At 41.6% G+C, this 25713-nt stretch overlaps 1 protein-coding gene across 3 annotated transcripts in view; it reads left to right on the top strand.

The window, feature by feature from the left end:
* The window catches only part of LOC120304292 (neuroligin-4, X-linked), a 516091-nt gene that overhangs the window by 471288 nt on the left and 19090 nt on the right, over window positions 1-25713 (top strand). For 2 of the 3 annotated variants that reach the window (XM_039334680.1, XM_039334679.1), the window contains 2 exons: window positions 16576-16761; window positions 18467-19256. In XM_039334680.1, the coding sequence (XP_039190614.1) occupies window positions 16576-16761; window positions 18467-19256 (976 nt within the window). The remainder of the gene's footprint in view (window positions 1-16575; window positions 16762-18466; window positions 19257-25713) is intronic. The other variant, XM_039334681.1, reaches the window with a different exon arrangement.

The following is a 25713-nucleotide window of genomic DNA, read 5'->3' as shown; positions in this document are numbered from 1 at the left end:
TTTAAGAAAGCTGGATTTGTTACAACCAAGAGCAAGATATTGTAGCCCCGCTACACAGCCCACCTCCCATGGTAAAATTCAAGGGAAGGTTTTGTTACAATGGATGATGATCTGGCAATCTGCAATGAACTGACCCAAAAGCAATTTTCCAATTAATATTAATCAAGGTACAACCCAGAGGAAATGTGCTGGAAGCAATTGATGAAACAGAAGAATTAAGTGAGGAGGACACAAAAATTCTGAAAAGAAGAGCATTTGATATTGCAGTTAAAGTAATTTTCCATGAAAAATGCCCAGGAATGCTGAGTGGTATAGCCAGCGTTGAGACTGCTTTCTCTGCTTAGCTTCATAAAAAAGAATAAGAAACAGACTAAAATTGACTCTTTTTTTCAGAAAGAATGACCAAACCATGAGAAAACAATATACACATAAATGTATTGGTTTTGTATGATACAGTATTGTATGATTTTCCTGTGTTTTCATTATGTGTGTTTCTGTATGAGGTTCTCTAATAAAAGTTGTACAATAAAATGAGGTACGTGTACATATCAGTAAAGTTGTTCCATATGTTGATCATCTCTGCATGTTTACCACTTTCCTTCAGTCCCTTGGGTGGTCAACTTTCAGAGGTTTTACTGTAATTTAGAAACTCTTCTGATTATATTTGATGAAGACAGCTTTATGTAGTATCAACTTTTCTTTATACAGCCAAGGTTTAAGTTAGAGCTCCTTTGAATTATTTGTAGCATACTTTAATTGAATAGTATTTACAATGATACATAATTATTATGCATTTCAAAATCTTTCAGATTATTAATATAAGTAGCAATAGTTATAGTTTACTGAATTTGAATACATAATCTTACCCTGGCTCTTAATGTTCATATATATATATATATATATATATATATATATATATATATATATATATATATATATATATATATGATCTTGTATTCAAAGCATGAAATGTTTTAGAGCCTCATCCTGTGGAGAAATATTTCTTTATTCATTTGGTGTCAGATGAGAATGACTCTTTGCTTTGATGATTAGTTTTTAAATTAAGTAGAATTATTCTTGCAGTTAATGAAGATCAGCACAGAACTACTGAAGTGGAAAAAACTCATTTGTTAAACATGAGGTAGTTATTGATGGAGGTCTTGCACAAATTTAATATGAGAGAAACTGAAAACTTGAAACTAGAAATGTACCCCTACCAGTTAATCCCATCACTGTTTTAGCAGTATCTTTCAAAAACGTTTCTTTGGTGATAATTCTGGGAATGTTAGTTTTAAGTATACCTTGGATGGAAAGCAAATTAAAAGTTTTGAATTCTCCAAAATAAAAGAACCAGAAGTTCACCTTTGAGATTAGATCAAAGATAAAAATCTTTCCTTCCTTCCTTCCTTCCTTCCTTCCTTCCTTCCTTCCTTCCTTCCTTCCTTCCTTCCTTCCTTCCTTCCTTTCTCCCTCCCTCCCTCCCTCCCTCCCTTCCTTCCTTCCTTCCTTCCTTCCTTCCTTCCTTCCTTCCTTTTGACCATACAGTTATTATCATATGACAATCACTCTTAGGATAATTTTTTTCAAAATTTGAATGATGTAATTAACTTATTGATTGTCAAAAAGGAAGAAAGTTAAATTCTTTATACAAACTGGAACTGTTCAGTGAGTTATCTAAATCTACTCTCGTATGATAATTGTAAGGTCTCACTTCAATCCACATTTTATGAAAGCAGAACTCTTGGAAACAATCTCTTCCAACAGAAACTTTTATTAAGAGTAGTTGATAAAAGGCATAATAGACAGGATCTGAGGGATTTCCTTACAGATCAATGTTTTAAAGTGTCCCTAAGCAAACCTCACCCCACAGTTCTTCTGGGCTATTCAGACCGGTAAATTCCTAAGTGTTAAATCCAGGAAAGATAACATCAGTCCCTCTCCGTTGTGCACAATCATTCAAGAGCTCTTCACACCTTATTTTGATGACGGAGAAATAAACCAGATCCTGGAGGTTTGTATCTCTTCAACCCCCTTTCCTAGCTGCCTGGTAGAGAGGAGAAGTTCAGAGGGGGGCATAGGATAAGAGGCAAATTGTTTCATTGTAATGGTTAGCAGACACGAAGGCGAATAAACAAAAGGTTACTTTGTAGTGAATAAAGGAAGTGAAAGTAATAAACCCGCATGCATATCTCCCCTCCCCCTTGGGAGGATCCAGGGAAGGGTAAGAATTGGTTTTAGATCAGAGAAGATAGATAGAAAGGAAATATAACTGGATTCTGACAATAATAGAGCAATAGTGCCCGTGCTGCAAATTTTAAGTCTTTTGCTGAAGTTTTATGTATGTTCCAATTCCACAGTAAAAATTAGAACTCTCAGAAAATTCTTTTTACTACTAGTTAGTGAATTTTTACAGTTTGCATAAGATAATGCCAAATAAATTATTTGGGGGTTTAAACCAGCAGCTGGACAGTCTGATACAGATTATTATATTAAATGAATAGCCTTACTTGCATAAAACTGGAAGCTTGACATTCATTTTATTATATTCCAATATTATTCCATTCATATATTTTTCTTTTTTACTATTTACAGTATGTTAACTTGTATTACAATTAATACAATAGGTAAAATTCAAGATATTATTTATCTTCTAGAATATTGATGATCATCATCATCATTAAAATATTAAAATATTGGGTTTCCTTTATTAAATTACAACAAAAGATAAAATAGAAAAAGACAGAAAAAAGTAATTAAAAGGGGAACGATAGGAGAGAGAAAAATGCAAGGAATAAAAAGGAGAAAAAAGAAAAAGGATAACTTCCACATTTTTCTGATTCAGTTCCAGTTAAAAAATACTTTAATCTTTTGCTCTAAAATTCAATAATACACAGTATTTTTATAACTATAAACTGTTCTAATTGTTAGATACCATTGACTTCACCATCCATATTTGCATTGTGGGAATCTATATATCCTTCCATTTCTGTGCATATAAAGCTGCTACTATTTTTATATATAAAAATAAAGTTCTGTGTTGTCCCAAAGGTACTTTTTCAAAAGGCAAGTTGACTTTCTTTGTTTTTCTTTGAATACATGTTGTTTCTCATCCAAGAAGCTTCTTCAGTTCTTCATGTTTTTTTTTTCAAACTGCTAATTCATCTAACAAAGAAAAACCTTTGGTTTCAGTTGTACATTTCTTTAAAGAATTCTCTGAATTAAAATACATATATAGTCCCAATAATGCTTGGCTTTCTTACATGTCTATCAAAGGTGATAAAAAAGTGTCTTCAGATTGATTAAATTTCCAGCATGTATTTTACACACCATTATACATCTTTGATAATTTATCAGGTGTTAAAGACCAATGATATATCATATACGTTCTCTTATAATTCAGTATGAATTTCAATTCCTTACTCCATATATTCATATTGATCAAAAATTATATTATGTCCATTTACTGTTACAGTATTTAACATATTCTTCCATATTCATTTTTAATAAAGATTATACATCTTAGCAATAGCATATTCATAACTGGTTCACAGATCCAGGCCGGAATCATTTTTTTCCCCATTTATAAAGTTAAAATTCTTATCCAATTTAAATATTTCTGTAAACTGAGCATAAAGAAACCACGGACAAAGGAAAAAGAAAACAAAAGCCTCCTTGTCCAATTTTTTTCTAAGTTCTTCATAAAAAAAATCAATCAGTGTAGGTCAACCAAGTCTGTGTGACTATCATTTCTCTTTTAAAAAGGGTTCTTGGAGTGACAATCATAGAGGAATTTTAGAATTCAATCTTGCTTTAAACCTGTTCCAAACCTTCAATATGGCATGCCTAACAAAATGATTTTGAAAATGTATATTAGTCTTAACTTGTATTACCTTAGGTAGGCTGATCACCTAAATCTCAAATCATGTTCTTTCAACTCAAATAATTTCCTATTTCTCAGCATTACCAATCTTCCACCCATACCAAACAACAAGCAATAACATTAAAATATTTCTGTGGAAAAGAAAGCTCTCAAAAATTCCTTTAGCTTTCAGTTGACAGTTTGCTCTACATTTACAGTTATGATAATTTACAAATGCTAATGGATGACACCTTTTCAAATGTTGGGTGCCTACAAATATTTCAAGTGGGAGTGATGAAGTCTGAATTTTCCATCAGTTCCAATTACATTTTGCATAAATGCAGCAATTCTGAAAGGGCTTGTAGAAATAATGCCTGTGAAGTAAAAAAAAGTTTTCAAAAATCATACTTGAGAACTTAATAATAAAAATGATAAGTTAGGACTTAGAAAGCTATATACTTTGGAATTCAAACTGTTCCAAGTGAATTCCTTTCAGCAAATCAAAGCAAATCTGAAGCTTGTGAATTTGACAGCTTTCTAAATTACAGGGCCACCTGCAGACATGGCTCATTTCCATTCCCAAAATCTGATAACAAGATAAAAGTGTAAATGGGGTTTGCATGATAGGAAGCCAGATGCTTTTATACATCTTTTCCCCACCCTCTGCAAAAAAACCAAAAACTTTAGTTTGTTACTGTGGGATCTTTGAAGTCTGAGTACCCAAAGTAAAAAAGCTAGTTTCATCTACATTCCTGCTCAAAATCTTGTCCTGTTAAATTAACTGTACAGTTCTTTGCAGAATTGCTATTTTGTGTATTATTGAAGAGGATAAAGAATCAAATGAATTTATGAATTATTATTCTTATCTAGTTTTACATTCATGCTGTCAGTAGGTGTTTTCCATGCTTTTAAAGACTGGGAGCAGGTTACGATTAGCAATATAAAATGAAAACATCAATAACATTATCAGTCAATAACATCACTATAATAAGAAGATGATGTCACCAAGCAGGCAGCAAAATGATCAAGACTCCCCAAATAGCTTATGGCTTTTCAAAAATATAATACCTGGGGTTTTGATGTTCCAAGGCAGAAGGCCCCCCACTAAGAAATTTGAGTACAGAGCCCCGTTAGATGATTTCCTTCAGATGACAGCCAGTGCAGACTCCATTGTTGTTAACTGGTGTTACATCTGCTACTGTGCGCTGAATCAGTAGATTTCCATATAATTTTCAAGGGCTGACTGATATAAAACAAACTGTAGCAGTCTAGCCATTAGATGACAAGATCAAAACCTAGAGAAAAGTTTTCTTTTTCATAAATAGTCACTACTGGTATACAACATGTTACTGTGCAAAGGTCATAGTCTCTATCTGCTATTCATGCAGAATTTGTGAGTCCATGGGGATGTCCAGATGTTTCATTAAAGTTCATTTAATGTCCAAGATGAACTACCTTTGGAAATAGTTGCTATGCTTACTATATGGAATTAAGTCTATGTTGTTTCTCTCTCTCTGGTCCTAACATTCTCCAGCGTGTAAAGGAATGTAGAATCCACAAATGGGTTGATTTAGTCTTCTAGCCCAATCAGACCAACAATCAAAGTTGCCACGCCTCCGCAGGGTCTGACCATGCCCCAGTTTCGTTTGGTCTCAGCCCTGAAGAGACGTGAGAATTTGGCTCCCAATTTAGATTCAGAAAGGTAGTTATTGCCATTTGTGGATTCTCTACCCTTTTTTTCCTTCTTTGGGGGGGGGGGATTGGTTCAGCTCTGGGCTCAGTGCTGCACCATTTCTTCTCTCTTTAATCAATGCCCTTCTCCATTGAGTTTCTCAGAGGCAGACAGCTCATTACAAACAGCTGCCTCCTCATTACAATCCACCCCCCACCCCCTCCCAAGATCTTCGCTGTGAATGCGAAGCTTTAAACTACTAGTTTTCGGCTGAAAACTCTCAATTCACCTTCCTGGATTCATTACCAATTCAAACAACCTGCGGGCGCGATTTTGAGCCTCTAGAAGGCTCTATCCTCACATTACTCAAGTACTTCCTTGTTACTGTTGATTGTCAGCTGTAAATTACCCAAAAAACCCACAGGTGAATTGTTTGACTAAAAGAACTTATTACCAGATTACTCGCAGAAGAGGATCTTTTCTCTCAGCTTGTTTTATCTCTCATTAGATCGTCGTGGCCACCATTTTGGGCTCCGCCCAATCGCACACATTAAATTGACTGCTTTGACCTAATTACAGCCTTTTCAGTCACAAAGCAACTTACTTATTTGGTGATTCTCCCTACGTGGGGGGGGGGAATAGGAGTTCTAATTACACTCTTTTAGATCTTCATTACCTCGTGCTTCAGCTGCTTAATAGGCGCCATCTTAGGTTACCTAGTGGACATAGGGAAAATACCTTGAGTCTCTCACTCCATTTTATCTGGTAATATTCCAGACTGTGTGACTTACCAGTACCTTTCAAATATCCAGTGCCAACAGATTAGACTGCTGCTTGCCTTGCCTGTTTTCCACTGTCTGCATAGTGGTCGGCACTTACTGTCCTAGCCGTCACTAAGTGAGACACGAGGGTCAAAAAAAATTGAAAATTAATTAAAACAGAATTAAAATAAACAAGATATATATCTATATTCATATACAGACTTATCTTTAATTGACATTTGATACTTTTTCAGCCAAATTGTCTCTCTATTACAGTGGGCCTGAAAAATTGAATGGGGAGGACAGCCCCTGAGCGTAGTACGGCTTATATCGCGTAGTGACTCTGTGCTTAATGGCGGGCTGGACCTCACAGACCCTCGTGCAGGCCTGTATTACCCAGGTGGGCCGTGGCCTTCCTTTCTCCTGCAGACCAAGGGCCGATCCAGGGATCTCCTGATGAAAACCTGCCCTTTCTTCTCCTGCAGAACAGAACTGATCCAGAGATCTCCTGGTGAAAACCTGCCTTTTCTTCTACTGCAGTACAGGCCCGATCCAGGGATCTCCTGGTGAACACCTGTTGTTTCTTTCCTATTGTTTATTTCAATATGGCGGATAACACCGTTTCACAGGCTTCCACCTCCAGTAGAAATGTAAAATGCAAGCCATCCAGTCTGGATACACCTGCAAAAGCCAAGGCCAAGGTCAAACGGACCTCTAAGGCCGATGACAAGCAAGCAGATAGCAGACATAGGGCACTGGAGCGACAATTCTCCAAAGCCCAGCGACAGGCAGGAGAGACGCAGCTTATCCCCTCCCCTCCTCTTGCATCCACATCAGGGGAGCATCGGCCTTCCCCTTTTATATGGGCTTGGTCTCCCGAGCAGACCCTGGACCAGGATTCTTTGCTGGGGTATGAACGGGACCATCTGTCCCTCTTTGACTGAGAATTGAGATTACAGGTCCAAGATTCAATTCCAGCTGCTGAGCCAGGACCTTCCTCAGTGTCTTGTGGGTCTCAGGGGGAGGTTACTGCAGTCGTCCCTCCCCCAATCCCGTCAGCATCTTTCACGCCGACGGCAGCGGGTCTTCGGGGCTCCGAACATCCTTCATTTACTGTCCAGTTCCAACCATGATCTCACAGGCGGTGACTCAGGCGATGGCGGCTTCAGGGAGGGCCATTCCGGTCCAAGGACCATCAAACCCCCCTACGCCCATAGAAACTATACATCCCAGGGAGTATGTGATCTCAGATCACGGTTCTCCACCTCAATCTGAAGGGAGCGAGATAACGGATTATTCCGCACAGATTCCAGAAGAAGGCATGTGGTCAGACAGGGAAGACATTCAGGTGGAGGCCACTCCTATGGTAGGGGTGTTTAATCCAAATTCCTTCTATTCTCTTTTACAAAAGGCCTACAAAATTGAACCGGTGAAACCACAGACGACTGATCAGGACTCTGGACAGAGTCCTTACCCACTGTTTCTGGAACCAGTCAAGAAGAACCTACAGGTACCTTTTCCCCCCATGTTTCTCAAATCCATTCAGGATCAGTGGGGATCTCCTGGAAGTTTCTCTGCTCTTGGGGGATTAGATCGTAAGCTCTTAGATACGGTCCCTTCCCTCAACGATGTCCTCGAAGTTCTGGATGTAGACGAGGCTCTCGCCCCCATACTGTCAGACATCAAAATCCCAGGAGATATGTCGGAGGCCCTTAAGGCTGAGCACAAGAAGTCTGAGATTTCCCTCAAAAGGACCCATCAGGCATTGGCTTGGGCTATAAGAGCCTCAACATCTAACTCCTTCTTCACCAGAATCGCATTAATCAGGGAATTACAGGCCATAATATCCCCAGACGAAGTAAGGGTTCACCAGGATGTCACTAAACTAAGGGCCGCATGGCGGATGTGTCTCTGCAGTCGGCCAAATATTCGGCTCAGGCCATAGCTTCCAACGTGGCTGCATGCCGGTTGTACTGGCTAAAAAATTAGAAGGCCGATACCAGGCACAAATGGAGAGTAGCTGCAGCACCATATCAAAAGGGTCGCCTTTTTGGAGAGGCTCTCACTCCTTACCTGACTGAAAACAAAGAAAAGTTGAAGGTACTAGCTCATATTGTCAAAAAAACGGGGAGACGTTTTTCTCCATACAACCAGCGTCCGTCGTTTAAGTCTGGCTCAGACCAAACTACCTGGAGCGGGTATCGGCCCTTTCAAGCAGGGCTGGACCGCTCATCGGACTGGTCCGGCTACAAAGACAAGCCAAAGCCGCAATTACAGGCTAAGCGGCCCTTTCGCAGCAGAGGAGGTCATCCTTTCCAAAAGTCAAACTGACTTGACGTGGATTCCCCCCATTGGCGGAAGACTGGCACTATACTTCCACAAATGGGAAAGCGCCACCACGGACAATTGGGTTCTAACCACTATCAGAGACAGACTGTCTCTGGAGTTCCTCACACTCCCCCCTCAGCGCTTCATCTCCTGCCCCCATCCCGAAATCCCATGAAACAAGGTCTCATGGAGGAGGCTATTCGTCATCGGTTAAGCATAGAGGCAATAGAGCAGGTACCCCCAGATCAATGGGGACTAGGTTTCTACTCCATCCTGTTTGTGGTACCAAAGGCCTCGGGAGGATGGAGGGCGATCCTAGACCTCAAGGCTCTAAATCAGTACCTAATTTACCAAAAATTCAAGATGCAAACTCTTCATTCTATTGTGGGCAGTATTCGGCCAGGGGACTTTCTTACATCCATAGATCTGACAGAAGCTTACCTGCACGTTCCCATACATCCAAATCACAGGCGTTTTCTCAGATTCAGGTATTCCAACCATCCAATGGCCCTGCCATTCGGCCTATTGTCAGCTCCAAGGGTTTTCACCAAAATCCTGCTGGTTCTCGCCGCACAGCTCAGGTTGGTACCAGTCCGCGTTCAGTGCTACTTGGACAATATCCTAATCCAGTCATCCTCGGCACTGAACGCCCGATCAGATGTGGCACTGATGATCAAGACACTCCAGGATCATGGATTTATGATCAACTTCCCAAAGAGCCATCTGATCCCAGCAAACCGTTTGCTCCACTTAGGCGCAATAATAGACACCAACCAGTGCCGAGTTTTCCTGTCTCAGGAGCGTCAGCTCAGCATACGTACGATGGTCACCAGGGTGCGCAAGGAGAAACGTGTAACCCTGCTCCTTCTGTCACAGCTGTTAGGGAAACTGATCTCATGTATTGCCATAGTGCCCTGGGCCAAGCTTCATATGAGACAACTGCAGTGGTTTCTACTCCCTTACCAGAAACAGGGTGTAGCATGTTTTCCACAGAGGGTGCGAGTCCCACCACAGACACTCACATCCCTCATCTGGTGGTTGTCCCCAGCATTGTCCAAAGGATCCCTGTTTAGAGAACCGAATCGGGTAATCTTGACCACAGACGCCAGTCTGTTTGGATGGGGGGCACATCTGCAATCCCAATTCACCCAGGGGCCGTGGTCCCAATGGGATCTCAAGAAAAATATCAATTGGTTAGAGCTCAGAGTCATACACCTAGCAAGAAGTTGGCGGGATGCCACGTGCTGGTTCTGACAGACAACATGGCGGCAAAGGCCCATGTAAACAGGCAGGGCAGCACTCAATCGGGGATTCTAATGTCCGAGGCCCAGTGTCTGGGGTCATGGGCGGAACAGAATCTGTTGTCCCTAAAGGCGGAACACATCTCAGGGATGGAAAACGAGCAGGCGGATTTTCTGAGTTGATCTACGATAGATCATTCGGAGTGGCGTCTCTTTCGGGAGATAACTCACCGTTTTGGTCGGCCCAAAGTCGACCTGTTTGCATCCCCGACGCGTCATCAGGAAGCTGTTACAGGAACAGGCGGAGCTCATTCTTGTGGCCCCATATTGGTCGAGGTGTCCATGGTTCGCGGATCTCGTGAACCTTGCCGTAGCCCCCCGTTGGCAAATCCCTCCAGAGAGGATAATTCTAACGCAGAGGGCCATACGCCACCTGGACTGGCAGTGGCTACAACTAGCTGCCTGGCATCTGAGTGCCAGTTCCTGATGTGTGGATCTTACACTTCAAGGATGTTAGCTATGATCCAAGCTTCCAGACGGCCAGTGACGAACCGGATCTATGATGCCACTTGGAAGAACTTCTGTGATTGGTGTACCTATAAGGGTTTGTCTATATCTTCTGTTACTATTCCAGTGATTCTTGAATACCTCATGGATGGAGTGGATAAGGGCTTAGCGCCCAACACCTTGCGTAGACAGGTGGCCGCTCTTTCCATGGTGTTTATCTGTGCCAACACCACTCCATTGTCCCATCATCCCAGGGTCCGGTCCTTTATGAAAGGAGTCTCCAACACCAGACCTCCGGTAGTACACAGGTATCCATCTTGGGAACTACCTCGGGTTCTTCAGGCACTCACTAGGTCTCCCTTTGAACCTATAAGGTCTTGTCCTCTTCACATTTTGTCCCACAAGGTGGCCTTCCTAGTAGTCATCACGTCGGCAAGGCGCGTGTCAGAGCTGGCTGCTCTTTCAGTTAGGGAAGACCTGTGTACCTTCTATCAGGACAGAGTGGTGATGAGGTTAGATCCCTCATTCATTCCCAAGGTTTCACCGGGCTCAGGACATTGTACTACCCAACTTTTGTCCCAATCCTTCTCACACACTAGAAAAGCAGTGGCATTACCTAGATGTACGTAGGGAATTGCGTCATTACATTAAGAGGACAGCTTCCTTTCACAAATCAGAGGCATTGTTTGTCTCTTTCCACTCAGCTTCCAAGGGACAGAAGGTTTCCTCCTCTACTATAGCCAGGTGGATCAAGGCCTGTATCTCTCAAACTTACCAGGCTTACTCTTTACCTGTCCCAAGCCGCCTGACAGCACACTCTACTCATAGCGCTTCCACGTCAGCAGCATGGCAGACTCAGGCGTCCATAGAGGACATCTGTAAGGTGGCTACGTGGTCGTCCCCTTCACCATTCATTCGCCACTACAAACTTGACAAGTTTGCTTCCACAGAGGCCGTTTTTGGCCGTCAGGTTTTACAACAAGTGGTCCATTTCAGCACCAACACTTAACCAACCTGCTTCCCACCCGTGGGATCATAGGGGCTTTGGTATGTCCCATTTGTGGATTCTACATTCCTTTACATGCTGGAGAAGGGGCGTTGTCTTACCTGAATGCCTTTTCTCAGCATGAGGAATGTAGAATCCACCCCTCCCTGATCATTACTAGCAGTTAGGTTAGTGTCAGCAGTTCAGAGCCATCACGTCACACAATCATTTGCTTCGCCCTTTCGAAACTGGGGCATGGTCAGACCCTGCAGAGGCGTGGCAACTTTGATTGTTTGGTCTGATTGGGCTAGAAGACTAAATCAACCCATTTGTAGATTCTACATTCCTCATGCTGAGAAAAGGCGTTCAGGTAAGACAATGCCCCATCTCTATGCACTGGATCAGAGCTTCCAAGCGTTCTCTTGCCCATCCCATATTGATAATACCTCACTCCATCCCAACAGCTGTGTAGGGATAGTGTACCTGAAGAAGGAATGGGAGCAGGAGGAAGTTGGCAGTAGCACTGTGGCTTCCGAGGCAGGAGATAGCACATTCTAGAGATGAGTCCAAGACAAGATACTGTGCAGTTGTGAACTGGATGGGGAAGGAAGAATAATTTATGGTAGTTGTACCCTGACTCCCAAAGTATGTATACATACGTGCGTACATACGTACATACATACATACATATATACATACATAAATACATACATATTCTGGGAGATAGGGTGCAACTACCATAAAATTATTCTGCCTAATAGAAATATTAGGCAAGTTTCAGGAATCAAAGGAATGGAGCTAAAAGATGAAAAATGCAAACTACAAGCATTCGTGGATGACTTGATTTTTATATTAGAAGAGCTGCTTGAGACAAGCCTCAAGCTTCTGAAAAAAATAGAACAATTTGGAGAATGGCAGGACTGAAAATAAATAAAGAAAAGACCAAGGTGAAACCAAAAACCTTACAGATAAAGAAAAAAAATCAATTGTCAGAAAAAACATATTTTCAATAGTTAAGAAAGTTAAATACTTGAGGATACACTTAACAGCAAGATGTGCAATAATAAAAGAAGACAACTATGTAAAATTATTAAAACAAATAAAACTAAACTTAGAAAAATGGAAAAATCTACAACTTTCAGTGTTAGGGAGAATAGCAATGGTGAAGATGAATATTTTACCAAAATTACTCTTTTTATTTCAAACAATATCTATAAAATTTGGGGGGGGGAAATCTTTTTTTTTTTTTTGTAAAAAAAATTTTATTTTCAATTTTACATTACATTCATAAAAAATACTTCATATAAAGAGTAAAATAAGTTTACACACACAACTTTCGGTATTGCTCACCCATTTCCCCCCAAACCGCATCCACCCTCTAACCTCTTCTCTCACTTCCCTCTTTCCCTCTTCTTCCTCACTCTCCCCCTCTCCTCCTTCTCCTCAACCTTCGTACTTACTTCTCCCCTTCCTCCTATCTTCTCACTTTGGATGCAGTCCAGGGGAAATGCCCGAGCAATTCCTCTCTCCAAATTAAACATCAATATTATATACAATAAAACTATTTCTACTTATCTGAGCTATTAAACCTCCAACCCATCTTCCCCCCACCCCACTCTCCCCACCCCACTCCCCCCCCGACTTCCCAGAGCCAAGTACAGGGTTATACAAACATACTAAACATAATCTATTTAAGTTTACTAATTATACAATAACCAAAATCATACTAACCCTTAACTCTCTTCAAACTTTAACATCATAATTTTATAAACAAATCCATTACTCATAAAATAAATGAAACTTTGTAGTTCCATATTTCTTCTGAACATATTCTATCCATCCTCTCCATACAATAACATATCTCTCTAAATTAGAAACCTTAAATACCCATTCTTCTAAAGAAGGCAGAGAGTCTTTCTTCCAATATTGACCCACCAATAATCTTGCTGCTGTTATTAAATTCAACATTAAAATAGTTTCTTTAGCATCAAAATCCACAAAAATACCCAAAAGAAATAACTGGGGAGTAAACTTAATCTTCCTTTTAAAAACCTTTTGAATGTTCCACCAAATCATAATCCAAAAGGCTTTAATATTTTTACAGGTCCACCAAACATGAAAATAGGTTGCATCCAAGCAACCACATCTCCAACATTTAGGTTGCAGGTTCGGGTACATACAAGACAACTTTTTAGGATCCAGATGCCATCTATAAAACATTTTATAAAAATTTTCCCTCAGATTTTGAGCCTGCGTAAATTTAAAATTTCTAATCCAAATTACCTCCCATAAATCCAATGAAATCAGTTCCTGAATATTCTGGGCCCATTTAATCATACAATCGTTTACTAACTCTGTTTCTGAATCCAATTTTATTAACTCATTGTAAATTCTTTTAATATGAGCATATTTCTGATCTTTAATCTGAATTACCAAATTTTCATCTGCTAAAGTAATTCCCACTTTCTTATCTAAGGTCCACCTCTCCACTATTTGCAAATATTGAAACCATGATTGTAAAATATTTTCTTGCCTTAACACATCTGAAGACTTTAGTTGCCAATCAGTACCCGACCAAATAAATAATTCTTTATAAGAAATATTATCAAAATTCACACCCTTAGAAACCACCTGAATTGCTTGTCCAGGAATCCCCCAAATAAGTATTTTATAATTTAACTTATAATAATACTTCTTCCAGACTCGAAGTAAAGCATTCCGTAAAATGTGTGACTTAAAAACCAGATCTAATGTAAGGACCCATCCCACTTTGCATCTTAAGAAGACAGAACTCTTGGAATAATTCTTCCAACAGGAATCCTTTATTAAGAGAAATGGTTGCAGGCATTCTAGACAGGACTTGGGGTCCAAGCTCTCCCATTCAAGGTTTTAAGGGGTTTCCCAGTAGCCCCACCCAATCACCCCCTACTTCCAGCGACAGTCTCAGGCATTACATTCCCACCCCTTTTTCCTTACTGCCAGCTGGATGGAGACTTCAGAGAAAACTACATGAAAGGTAATAGCCCCTTTTGTTATGATTAGGCCTTTTTGGTGCTATCCACATTCAGTCTCTTTGAAGTATACTGAAGGAAGTGAGAGCCATAAAGCCCCTTTGTTCACCCCCTTCCCTTCATTGTATGACAGAATCCAGAGAAGGCAGAAATGGGGTTTTCTATAATTGATAACTAGAGATGAAATATAATTGGATTTTGACATCTACTTTCTTATCAAAAATTAAATATGCATGCCAACCATATAATAAATCCCAACCTTCAAGAGGAAGAATATTTTTATTTGTTAAATTAAGCCAATCACTTACTAAATTACATAATATAATTTCAAATTAGGTGCTTTAAGTCCACCTCTTTCTCGAGCGTCTTGTAAGATCTTAAACTTTACCCTTGATTTCTTCCCACCCCAGATAAATTTATTGATACCCTTCTGCCACTCATCCAAATTAGCATCCTTTTTTAAGGGGGGAAATCTTTGATGAACTAAATACATTGATCTTGAAATTTATTTGGCAAGGAAAAAAGCCAGAATTAGATTGAAAATGCTACCAGAAGCGAGAGGAAATGGAGGATTTGGGCTGCTAGATTGGATTTTATAATATCAAGCATCTGTATTAACATGGTTAAAAGAATGGATAACCCTTAGACATAAATGATTACTATACCTAGAAGCGCATGACCTACACCTTGGATGACATGCCTTTCTATGGTATGGGAAGAATAAAACACATAGATACTTTCAAAACCACTATATAAGAAACACACTTCTTCTAGAATGGGAAATGATAAAAGTGAAAATTTATATACCTGGATGGCTTTCAACAATGGAAGCGCTTGTTCACCCAAACCTAGTTAACTATGAGAAAAGTTTGACTTATAAAGACATTTTGAATATTGAAGGGAAACTAAAATCTAGACAAGAACTGGAAGATCAGGGCATTGATCTATCATGGTGGCCATACTTGCAAATTCAAATGAGATATGAAAAAGATGCTAAAACATCTGGATTTTATAAAGAACAAACAGAATTTGATCAGATACTATTGACATCAGATGAAAAATTGATTAAGAAACTGTATAAATATATGTTAAGTTTAAAGATGGAAGAGGAACAAGTTAAAGAAACAATGATAATATGGGCAAAAACATTGGGCATAACATAGTTAGAAAATTGGCAAAGCCTTTGGGAAAGAAACTCTAAAATGACAAAGGCGGTGGCTTACAAAGAAAACCTACATAAAGTGTTTTACGTAATACCTATGAGGTTAGCAAAAATGTTCGAAAATGTGTCTATCAGTTATTGGAAATGTAGACAAAAACCAGGCACATACTATCAACTTTGGTGGACATGCCCCAAAAGATTTTGGTCAAGAATACATATATGGTTAGAGAAAACATGTATATTTTAAGCCAGAATTATTTTTGTTAGGCATAATTGTAGGAAATTATGAGAAAGAATGTCTCTATATTTAATGTTACATTTACTAACTGCAGTGAGACTTGTATTTGCTCAATATTGGAAAGATGAAGAATTACTAGCAGAGGAAAAGATAATCAAGAAAGATTTGGTGCAGAAATGGACAGACTTACATTGAAAATGAAAGAGAAAGAAGATTCAGAATACTTCAGAATATGGAATACATTTTATCAATGGCTAGAAAAAGGAGGTAGAGAGAAAGGAGTTTAACATGTATTAGTAAGCTAAATATTGGAATCCAGACAACATGTTGCTTATAAAATATTAAGGATTTGTGATTATAAAAAAATAATAAAAGATTGTTAAAAAAAATCTTCCCTCCCTGAAGAGAATTGGATTTGATTGGATCTCATAAAATTGTCTTTGGGTTAGGCCTCAAAATTGTCAGCTCCTATCTGCCTTATTACATAGACCAGACAGGAAACAAGGGCAGATAAACTAATTCTACTTTATTGTAAAACATTTTTTTAAAAAAAAACCCTTTCTTAATATTGTAATTGCTATAGGAGAATAAATGTAAAAGAAACAAAAATTCCCATACTTCCTACATTTTTATATGACAGAAAAAATAATTGGGTCCTTAAAACTTGTATTAATTATATTTAAGTAGAACTGTAAGCTTTTGAAAACCGGAAGATGGAAAGATACATTGCGCATGCTCTGTAACTCAATCATTTACCAGTGAGTTTAATGTATTCTTTTCTCCTTTTTTTCTTTCTTTTTTTAATTTGTAGGTTTCCTAAGTACTGGAGACCAAGCAGCAAAAGGCAATTATGGATTACTTGACCAAATTCAAGCTCTGAGATGGATTGAAGAAAATATTGGATCATTTGGAGGAGACCCCAAAAGAGTCACTATTTTTGGATCAGGAGCTGGAGCATCTTGTGTTAGTCTGTTGACATTATCCCACTATTCAGAAGGTAACCATTCTCCATGTTAAATAATATAATTTTAATAGTCATAAAGTAAGAATGGATTGCAAAAACAGTAGGAATTAGTTCTAGAAATTACTACAGGTAATGCTCAATTTACAACCACAATTGAGCCAAAAATTTCTGTTGTTAAGTGAAACATTTATTAAGTGAATTTTACCCCACATTTCTTGCCACATTGTTAAGTGAAACACTACAGTTGTTAAGTTAATAACACAGTTGTTAAATGAATCTGGCTTCCCCATTGACTTTGCTTATTAGAAGGTTGCTAAAGGTGATCACATGACTCCAGGAGACTGCAATTTTCATAAATACATGCCAGTTGCCAGTGTCAAACTTTAATCACATGACCATGGAGATGGGTTGGGTCGTAAGTGGAAAATTCATTTTTTCACTGTGTCTATAACTTTGAATGGTCACAAATAGTTTTAAGTCAAAGACTACCTGTATGATATCACCAACTTGTGTAATATTAGACACACATGCCTGGATGGATCATTGATTCAGTGATATTTCCTTATCTAAACAAAGAAACAGAATGACCAAGGATGGGTAAAAAAGTAATGGGAACAGAATCAACTTCCAACTTCCTGCCAGCTTCCTCACTGAGTTTCCTTGTGGGAATCTGACAGGTAACAATGGAAATTTCCCTTCCTTTCCCTTCCCTTCCCTTTTTGACAGGTAGGTAAATGGCTGCTGATTAATGGGGGAGGAAGCAAGGCATTGGAGACTGGCTGGGAAACTTTCAAGAGAAATTGAAAATGAAGATCACATAACTGCAGCAGCAGTCTAGTAGTGCAGCAGCAACCTATAGCAGCCACAGCCTTTCCAAATTTCATTACCACAGGAGACATGGGTCACAGATTTTGAATGCATTCTGTAAGTTAGCCCACTTGAGGTCCCTTGGCTCAAAAATTGTTGCCCGATGATACATTATTTGCCCAGTTAAAAGTCATGAGAATAAGTGTTTTCATAATATATAGATTAAATCAATAAACTAATCAGGATCAAATTAGTACAATTCCATTCTAAAAAATACAGCATCCAAAAATCTTTTGCCACAATTAGATTGGTCAACCACGCATACTGCAAAAGAAAAAAAAAGATATAAATTTGTGTTAGACTGCACAATATTCTACTGAAATATTCTACTCCACTATTCTATTTGAAGTTGAGTTGATTAAATCATCCCTTTGAACAAAATCTGCAGACTTGATTGTCAAATCAGTTCTCTGTTTTGAAGTAGCTCATGTATAAGAGATATTGTGAAGCTTAGCAAAGTCCATATACAAATGTCAAAAATATTACAGGTTTTTTAAAAATTAAAAATAAAAAAGTTAATGTTGCCAGATAACAATTGCTATCAACATGTATCTATATTAGGAAGAGAAAGTACATAGATGGATTCAATGAAAATTGGAGTCAATTATTTCAATGTGCTGTACATTTCAGAAATAATTTCACCTCCTAGATATTCACATTGGATTTTTTATACAATGAACATTGAATATGAGAGGAAATATAGCTATCATTTGGCAAGAGGACTGCAATCATATTTTGTTGTCATTGTTCTAAGCAAACTGAACATGCTTTCTCTTAATCAGTATGTCTTCTTGATATCATGTAAATATTCCTTTTGCTTTGTCAACTTTTGTTTGTGGGTGTATTTTAATTTTCCCTTTTGCACCTGCAGGTCTGTTCCAAAAAGCAATCATTCAAAGTGGAACAGCCCTGTCTAGTTGGGCAGTGAATTACCAGCCTGCCAAGTACACTGCAATTTTGGCAGAAAAAGTGGGATGCAACACTTTGGACACTACAGACTTAGTTGAATGCTTTCGGAATAAGAACTACAAAGAACTCATTCAGCAAACAATTACGCCAGCTATATACCACATTGCCTTTGGGCCTGTGATTGATGGGGATGTAATTCCAGATGATCCACAGATTCTAATGGAACAGGGAGAATTTCTGAACTATGATATAATGCTTGGTGTAAACCAAGGAGAAGGTTTAAAATTTGTAGATGGAATTGTGGATAATGAAGAAGGCATATCTCCAAATGATTTTGATTTCTCCATATCTAATTTTGTGGACAATCTATATGGTTATCCAGAAGGGAAAGATACTCTAAGAGAAACCATTAAATTCATGTACACAGATTGGGCAGACAAGGAGAATCCTGAAACACGAAGGAAGACTCTTGTAGCACTTTTTACTGACCACCAATGGGTTGCACCAGCTGTTGCCACAGCAGATCTCCATGCTCAATATGGTTCTCCAACCTACTTCTATGCATTTTATCACCATTGCCAAAGTGAAATGAAACCCACTTGGGCTGATTCTGCACATGGTGATGAAGTCCCTTATGTGTTTGGTATCCCCATGATAGGTCCTACTGAATTATTCAACTGCAACTTTTCAAAGAATGATGTCATGCTCAGTGCGGTTGTTATGACCTATTGGACAAACTTTGCCAAAACAGGGTAGGATGACACCTAAAATTTTGGGCATTTCATTGCTTTATAATAATATAATTATAATGATAAAAGATTATTTTTTGATATTGTTATAAAATCCTTCTTGTTGGACCTGTCCTTGTTTCACAGAAGGCACCCTGCTGTAGAATGAAAGCAGTGTTCTCGAACATGATGAGTGTAGAATCCACCGGTAGGTAATCTCAGCCTTCCTGCTCAGTTGAGACTAAGTCAGAATCTTTAGCCACGCCTCCTTCTGGGCTGTACCTCCCCAGTTTTTGACTTAGTCTCAGCTCAGTAGAACGCACCCTTTTTTGGCTCCTCAGATTAGACTAAGTTAAGGTTTATTAGTGAGTTAGATAATTAGTAATTATTCCAAATTTACAATTTGAGCTCAGTTACTAAATTAATTCAATTGGCTTATTAATTTTTTTTTTTAAAAAAAAAGCTCCTTTGAGGCCAACTGCAACTTCAGCTTCAGGGAGCCTACAAGTTCTATAGAACTAGGATTGGGGCTTTTCAGATTGCGGAGCTGCAAGCTCTGCTTCTCAGCTGATCAGTGTGCAGCGGAGAAGCCATTTACCGGGCGCTGCTCTTCAGAGCTCAGGAAGGTCGGAGTGCCTCTTCGGGACCGCGTGGTTGTTGCGAGGCTTTGTGTGGTGAGCGGATCACAGCGGAGCTGCGCAACGAAATTGCAAGTTCTTTAGATTTACTAAGGCCGAGGAGAGAAGCCTCTTCCCAGCAGGCAGATCCCCACAGGACTTCCCCAGGCCGAACAGGGCCCAAACGCCTCTTTCTCCAACTTAAGATTTGCTGCAAGCGCCATTTTGGAGGCATTGCAAGGCGGCCGCCATTTTGGAAATACCACAAGCACTGCCGCCATTTTGAACAGGCCTCGTGCTCTGGCAGGGTACAAAGGGGAAATTACTAAGCCCTTATCTGGCCTACTGTGTTAGGTCTTAACTGGGGGGACTCTATACTTGTCTTGCGCAGGCCTTAGGCCTATTTATCACTTCAGTGAACACCAACCTGACCACGGCCGCCATTTTGGCTTCATTTTGTGACCAGATCTATTAACCAAAGTTCTTTGTTTCTTGAACCAAATGACTCTGGAGAGGGAATTGCAGTCAGACTCCACCTGTTCCAACTAGTTTCGTGGTGCTGTGCCACAGGGCCTGGACAGGCAGTTCTAATGAACTGTCTGGCTGTTTACTATTGTTGTTGCGCAGAGCGTGGGATTTTTCCCTTTCTGACAACTGGATCTGCGTATTGTTTTCCTCCCATACCTGGAAATCTCCTTCCGGAATATCCAGGGTGCAATGGCAGACAGTGCAGCTCCTCAGCCATCGCAGAAAAAAAGTGCAGATCATCTGATTTGGACATGGGGGGAAAGAAAAAGGCCAAGACAAAGAACATATCCACCAAGGAGCCCTCCAAAGCAGCTGAGCGAGAGGCCTCGAGGAGACATCAGGCGCAGGAAAGAGAATTCTCCAGAGTGCAAAGGCTCATGTCCAGTGAAGCAGAAGTGGTTTTCCCCGTTCCACTGGACTGCTCCCCTTTGAGCCTCAATTCGCGCCTACTCAGGATGCCTCTAAGGAATGGTCTCCTCGGGGACACTGGACAGATTGGTCCTCCTCCTCCTCCTCCTTCTCCTCCTCCTCCTATTTCTTCATTCACACCACAGCAGGGGCCTGAGGCCACGTACACTCCAACCGCAGCTGGCCTTCATTCCTCTGAACAAGATGTGGTTAGAACAATTTCAGGCCTTTATGCACCACGCATTTCAACAGTTCATGGCCTCATATATGGGTCAAAGGCCCTTACAGATGCCACCTCCTCCACAACTGCCCTTTCCACAAGCAGGGCTTGCCCTGTCCATTGGACCTGGTGACTCTGAGACATCCTCTCAGCTAGGTGAGGAAGGGTCCATTGATATTGAGATGACAGACATGCCCATGTCGGAGGACGAGGAGACGGGACTGGACCTGGCACTGTTATCTGGTCTCTTTGACCCTTCTCTGTTTAGGTCTTTACTCATGAAGGCCTGTACCACGGCCAATCTTGCTCCTGAACAGGACCCCAAGCCGTCTACCTCTACTGAACAAGAATCCAATCCTTTGTTCTCAGAGCAGGTAGTAGAGGAAACAAATTCCATGCCCTAGCTTCTTCTGCAATATGGTGGAGAAACAGTGGTTCTCTCTGGCCGCTCTTCCGTCTCCCAGTAGCACGGAGAAAAAGCTATTCAATGTATCTTCTTCCTTTTCCTCTCTGTTGGAGGTGTCCACCGTAGACACTCTTTTAACTTTCTTATTTTCTACCTCCGCTATTCCAGGTGATAGGGCAGAGGCTCTGAAGGTAGAGGAGAAGAGATTTGAGTTCTCTCTCTGCAGAGCTCACCAGGCCTCAACATGGGCGATCAAGGCGGCAACATCGTCGTCATTTTTCGCCAGGTCATCTATTATGTGGATCCACAAGCTTCAGGCTAGCTTACCACCTGACCAGGTACGAGCGCACCAGACATTGGGCAAGCTGGTAGCTGCAGCTGAATACGTGGTGGACGCGTCACTTCACTCGGCCAGGTATTCTGCGAGATCCATTGTGGCTACCGTCTTATCCCGCAGACTGCTGTGGTTAAGACAGTGGCGGGCTGACCTGAAGTCCAAGTGGAGCTTATTCACCGCACAATATAGTGGAACACATCTGTTTGGACCAGTTCTAGAACCTTACCTCATAGAGGGAAAGGACAAGGGCAAGGTTCTTGCACACCCCTCTAAGAGGTCGGACAGAAAGCCACAACAGGACTTCCGTAGGCAGTCCTTTCGCACAGGAGGTATATGGGACTGGAGGCAGCCCTTTCGGGGTGGGCAGTCTTGGGATTGGGCCAGAGGCTCTCGTTCCTTCACTCCTAGACAGGATCAACAGCAGGACTGCCAGAACCCTGGAGCCAAGGGTCAATACCAATCAAAACGTCCCTTCCGGGGTTCGGGGGGTCACCCATTCAGGTGTAACAAGTGACGCCAGGGAGGATTTCCCTATAGGTGGTCACCTGTCATGATTCAGCGACATTTGGGAGACCACCACCTCCGATTCTTGGGTGATAGACACCATAAGACATGGTCTCACCCTGGAGTTCCTTTCCAATCCAGAACGTTTCCTGCAATGTCCCATTTCAAAAACCCCATCAAGGCTGGTCTGGTATCTACGGCCATCTCCCACCTACTAGAAATAGAGGCCATAGAAAGGGTACCTATGGAACAGAGAGGAAAGGGGTTTTACTCCATTCTGTTTGTGGTGCCAAAGGCCTCAGGGGGATGGCAGGCAATATTAGACTTAAAAGGTCTCAACTACTTCCTGACCTACGAGAGATTCAAGATGCAATCCCTCAAGTCCATCTTAGCCAGCATAAGGAAAGGGGATCTTCTTTCATCTATAGACCTGATGGAAGCTTACCTTCACATTCAGATCTGTCCAGAACACCGCAGGTTCCTACAGTTTTGCTACGTGCACCAGCACTTCCAATACAGGGCTCTCCCGTTTGGCCTCTCTTCAGCCCCACGGGTATTCACAAAAATCCTAGCGGTATTGGCTGCCCATCTGAAGTTGATTCCGGTGCGCGTACAATGCTATCTGGACGATATACTTATCCAATCCAGTTCCTCCCAGTTGGCTCAGTCGGACCTGGCAATTACAATCAGGACACTTCAGGATCACGGATTTTCCGTAAACTTCAAAAAGAGTCATATAAACCCGTCCACTTGCCTCCTTCACCTAGGGGTGATAATAGACTCGACCCTATGCAGGGTATTTCTCTCTCCGGACCACTGAAACAGCATCAGGACTCTCGTCCCCAGGATTTGGAAAGAGAAGGTAGTTCCCCTGGTCCAACTGTCCCAACTGTTGGGAAATATGGTTTCTTGTCTAGGGATCGTTCCATGGGCCAGGCTACATTCCAGGAACCTTCAGTGGTTCCTCCTCCCATTTCAGAAACGGCGCATGAGTTCGTCCACAAGGAAGGTGAGGGTTCTACATCAGGTACTATCATCCCTTCTGTGGTGGACCTGTCGGCCATGGCCAAGGGGTCCCTCTTCAAGGAGCCGGCCAGGCTCACCTTGACCACAGACGCCAGCCTGTTTGGATGGGGCACCTACATGCAGACTCATCTAGCACAGGGTCAATGGTCGCGTCAGAACTTGAAGCACAACATAAATTGGCTCAAGCTCAGAGCCGTCCATCTGGCTCTCCATCACTTCTTTCCCTTAGGCAAGGGCAAACGTATCCTACTACTGATGGACAATGTGGCAGCCAAGGCACAGGTCAACAAGCAGGGAGGGACCTGATCCTGGTCCCTCATGTTAGAGGCTCAGAGTTTAGGGACCTGGGCTGAGTCCAATCTAGGTTCCATCAGGGTGGAACACATATCGGGGGAGGCAAATTGACAAGCAGACTCCCTGAGCAGGGTCACAGTCGACCACTCGGAGTGGCACCTGGCTCCATCACTGTTCAGGGAGATTGTGGACAGATTCAATCTGCCACTCGTGGATCTATTTGCCTCACAGAAAAATTCCCAACTGCCCAGGTACTTCACCAGGTTCCCATCTCCGGGGGTGGAGGAAACAGATGCACTTCACGACAAGTGGCCCTCTGGACTGCTGTATGCATTCCCTCCCCTCCCGTTGATACCGGCAACCATCCGCAAGCCCATTCAGGAGCAGGCAGTTGTCATGTTCATTGCTCCACACTGGCCGAGTTGACTGTGGTTTGCCGACCTTGTGGATCTGTCTATTTCCCTGCCATGGAGGATTCCTCCAGATCGCATCTCCTTCAGCCAGGGGACACTCCAGCACCCGGACCCGCAGTGGCTCCAGCTAGCCACCTGGCACTTGAGTGGGAGAACTTAGCCAGGCAATCCTATTTGTCTGGGGTGATCTCGATGATCCAAGCCTCTAGGTGCCCCTCGACCAATAGGATCTATGACGCCACATGGAAGAACTTCAGCATGTGATGTAGTAAGCATCACTTCAGTCCACTTTCAGTCACCATCCCTAATATTTTAGATTACCTCTTGGAGGGCATGGATAAGGGGCTCTCTTCGAGCACTCTCCGCAGACGGCCTTATCAACGGTATTGACCTGCGACAATTTAGTTCCCTTAGCTCAACATCCGGCAGTCGCTGCCTTTCTCAAAGGGGCAACTAATGCCAGGCCGCCGGCTGTTCATCGTTATCCCTCTTGGGATCTATCAAAAGTACTACAGGCTCTAATGACTTAACCCTTCAAACCTCTTCGGTCTTGTTCCCTTCATTTTCTTTCTCTGAAGGTTGCCTTCTTAGTAGCGATTACATCAGCCAGACGTATTTCGGAGTTAGCTGCGCTCTCTGTTAGAAGTGACCTGTGTACCTTTCTCGATGGTAGAGTTGTCCTCAAATTGGACCCATCATTCATTCTGAAGGTTAATTCCTGGTTTCACAGGTCCCAGGACTTGGTCCTTCTGAATTTTTGTCCCAATCCGTCTCATAGTCTGGAGAGGCAGTGACACAAGCTAGATGTGCGCAGGGCTCTACACTATTACGTTAAACGGACGTCTGCCTTTCGTAAGTCATAGGCACTGTTCGTTTCCTTCCAACCCTCTTCCATAGGTGGATTAGAGCATGTATTGCCCGGGCCTATCTCTCACAGTCTCTCCCAGTTCCTGCCCACATCACTGCCCACTCCACTCGCAGTGCCGCTGCGACCACCACCTGGTCTACCCAGGCATCTGTCGAGGAAATCTGCAGGGCGGTGACTTGGTCCTCACCATCGTCCTTTATAAGGCATTATAAGATAGATAAATTTGCGGCGGTGGACGCTTCGTTCAGTAGGAGGGTCCTACAACAGGTAGTTTCTTCTGGCAGGACACAAGCCCAGACTCTTCCCCCCAGTAGGGACATGAGCGGCTTTGGTATGTGCTACCGGTGGATTCTACACTCATCATGCTGGAGAAGGGGCATTGTCTTACCTGAACGTCTTTTCTCAGCATGATGATGTAGAATCCACACCCACCCTTCAGGTCCATCTAGGCATGTGTCATTATAGGAGGAGCCAATGTGTCAGACTTCATCATATTTGTTTCGCCAGCCCAGAAGGAGGCGTGGCTAAAGATTCTGACTTAGTCTCAACTGAGCAGGAAGGCTGAGATTACCCACCGGTGGATTCTACATCATCATGCTGAGAAAAGGCATTCAGTAAGACAATGCCCCTTTTCCAAATATAATATACAAACAAGGCTAGCTTAAAAGAACATGATGTAGATTTTGGGGAATTTGATCTCTCTATATGTAAAAGTATAAGGATTGATTATTTTGGCTTTTTTACAAATTATTCTGAATAGCTTTCAAGTCCTTGGACCTTATACAATTAAGTTTATCATATTTGACTAAAATAGACCTTATCCCACCAACCCAGTTTAAAAGAGGCAAGGCACTAAAGCA

The sequence above is a fragment of the Crotalus tigris genome, unplaced genomic scaffold, assembly GCF_016545835.1.
Source record: "Crotalus tigris isolate CLP2741 ecotype Arizona unplaced genomic scaffold, ASM1654583v1 scf7180000017633.3093840, whole genome shotgun sequence".
In the NCBI taxonomy this organism is placed as follows: Eukaryota; Metazoa; Chordata; class Lepidosauria; order Squamata; family Viperidae; genus Crotalus; species Crotalus tigris.
The sequence above is the reverse complement of the archived record's forward strand: the minus strand, read 5'-3'. Positions and strand labels throughout refer to the sequence as shown.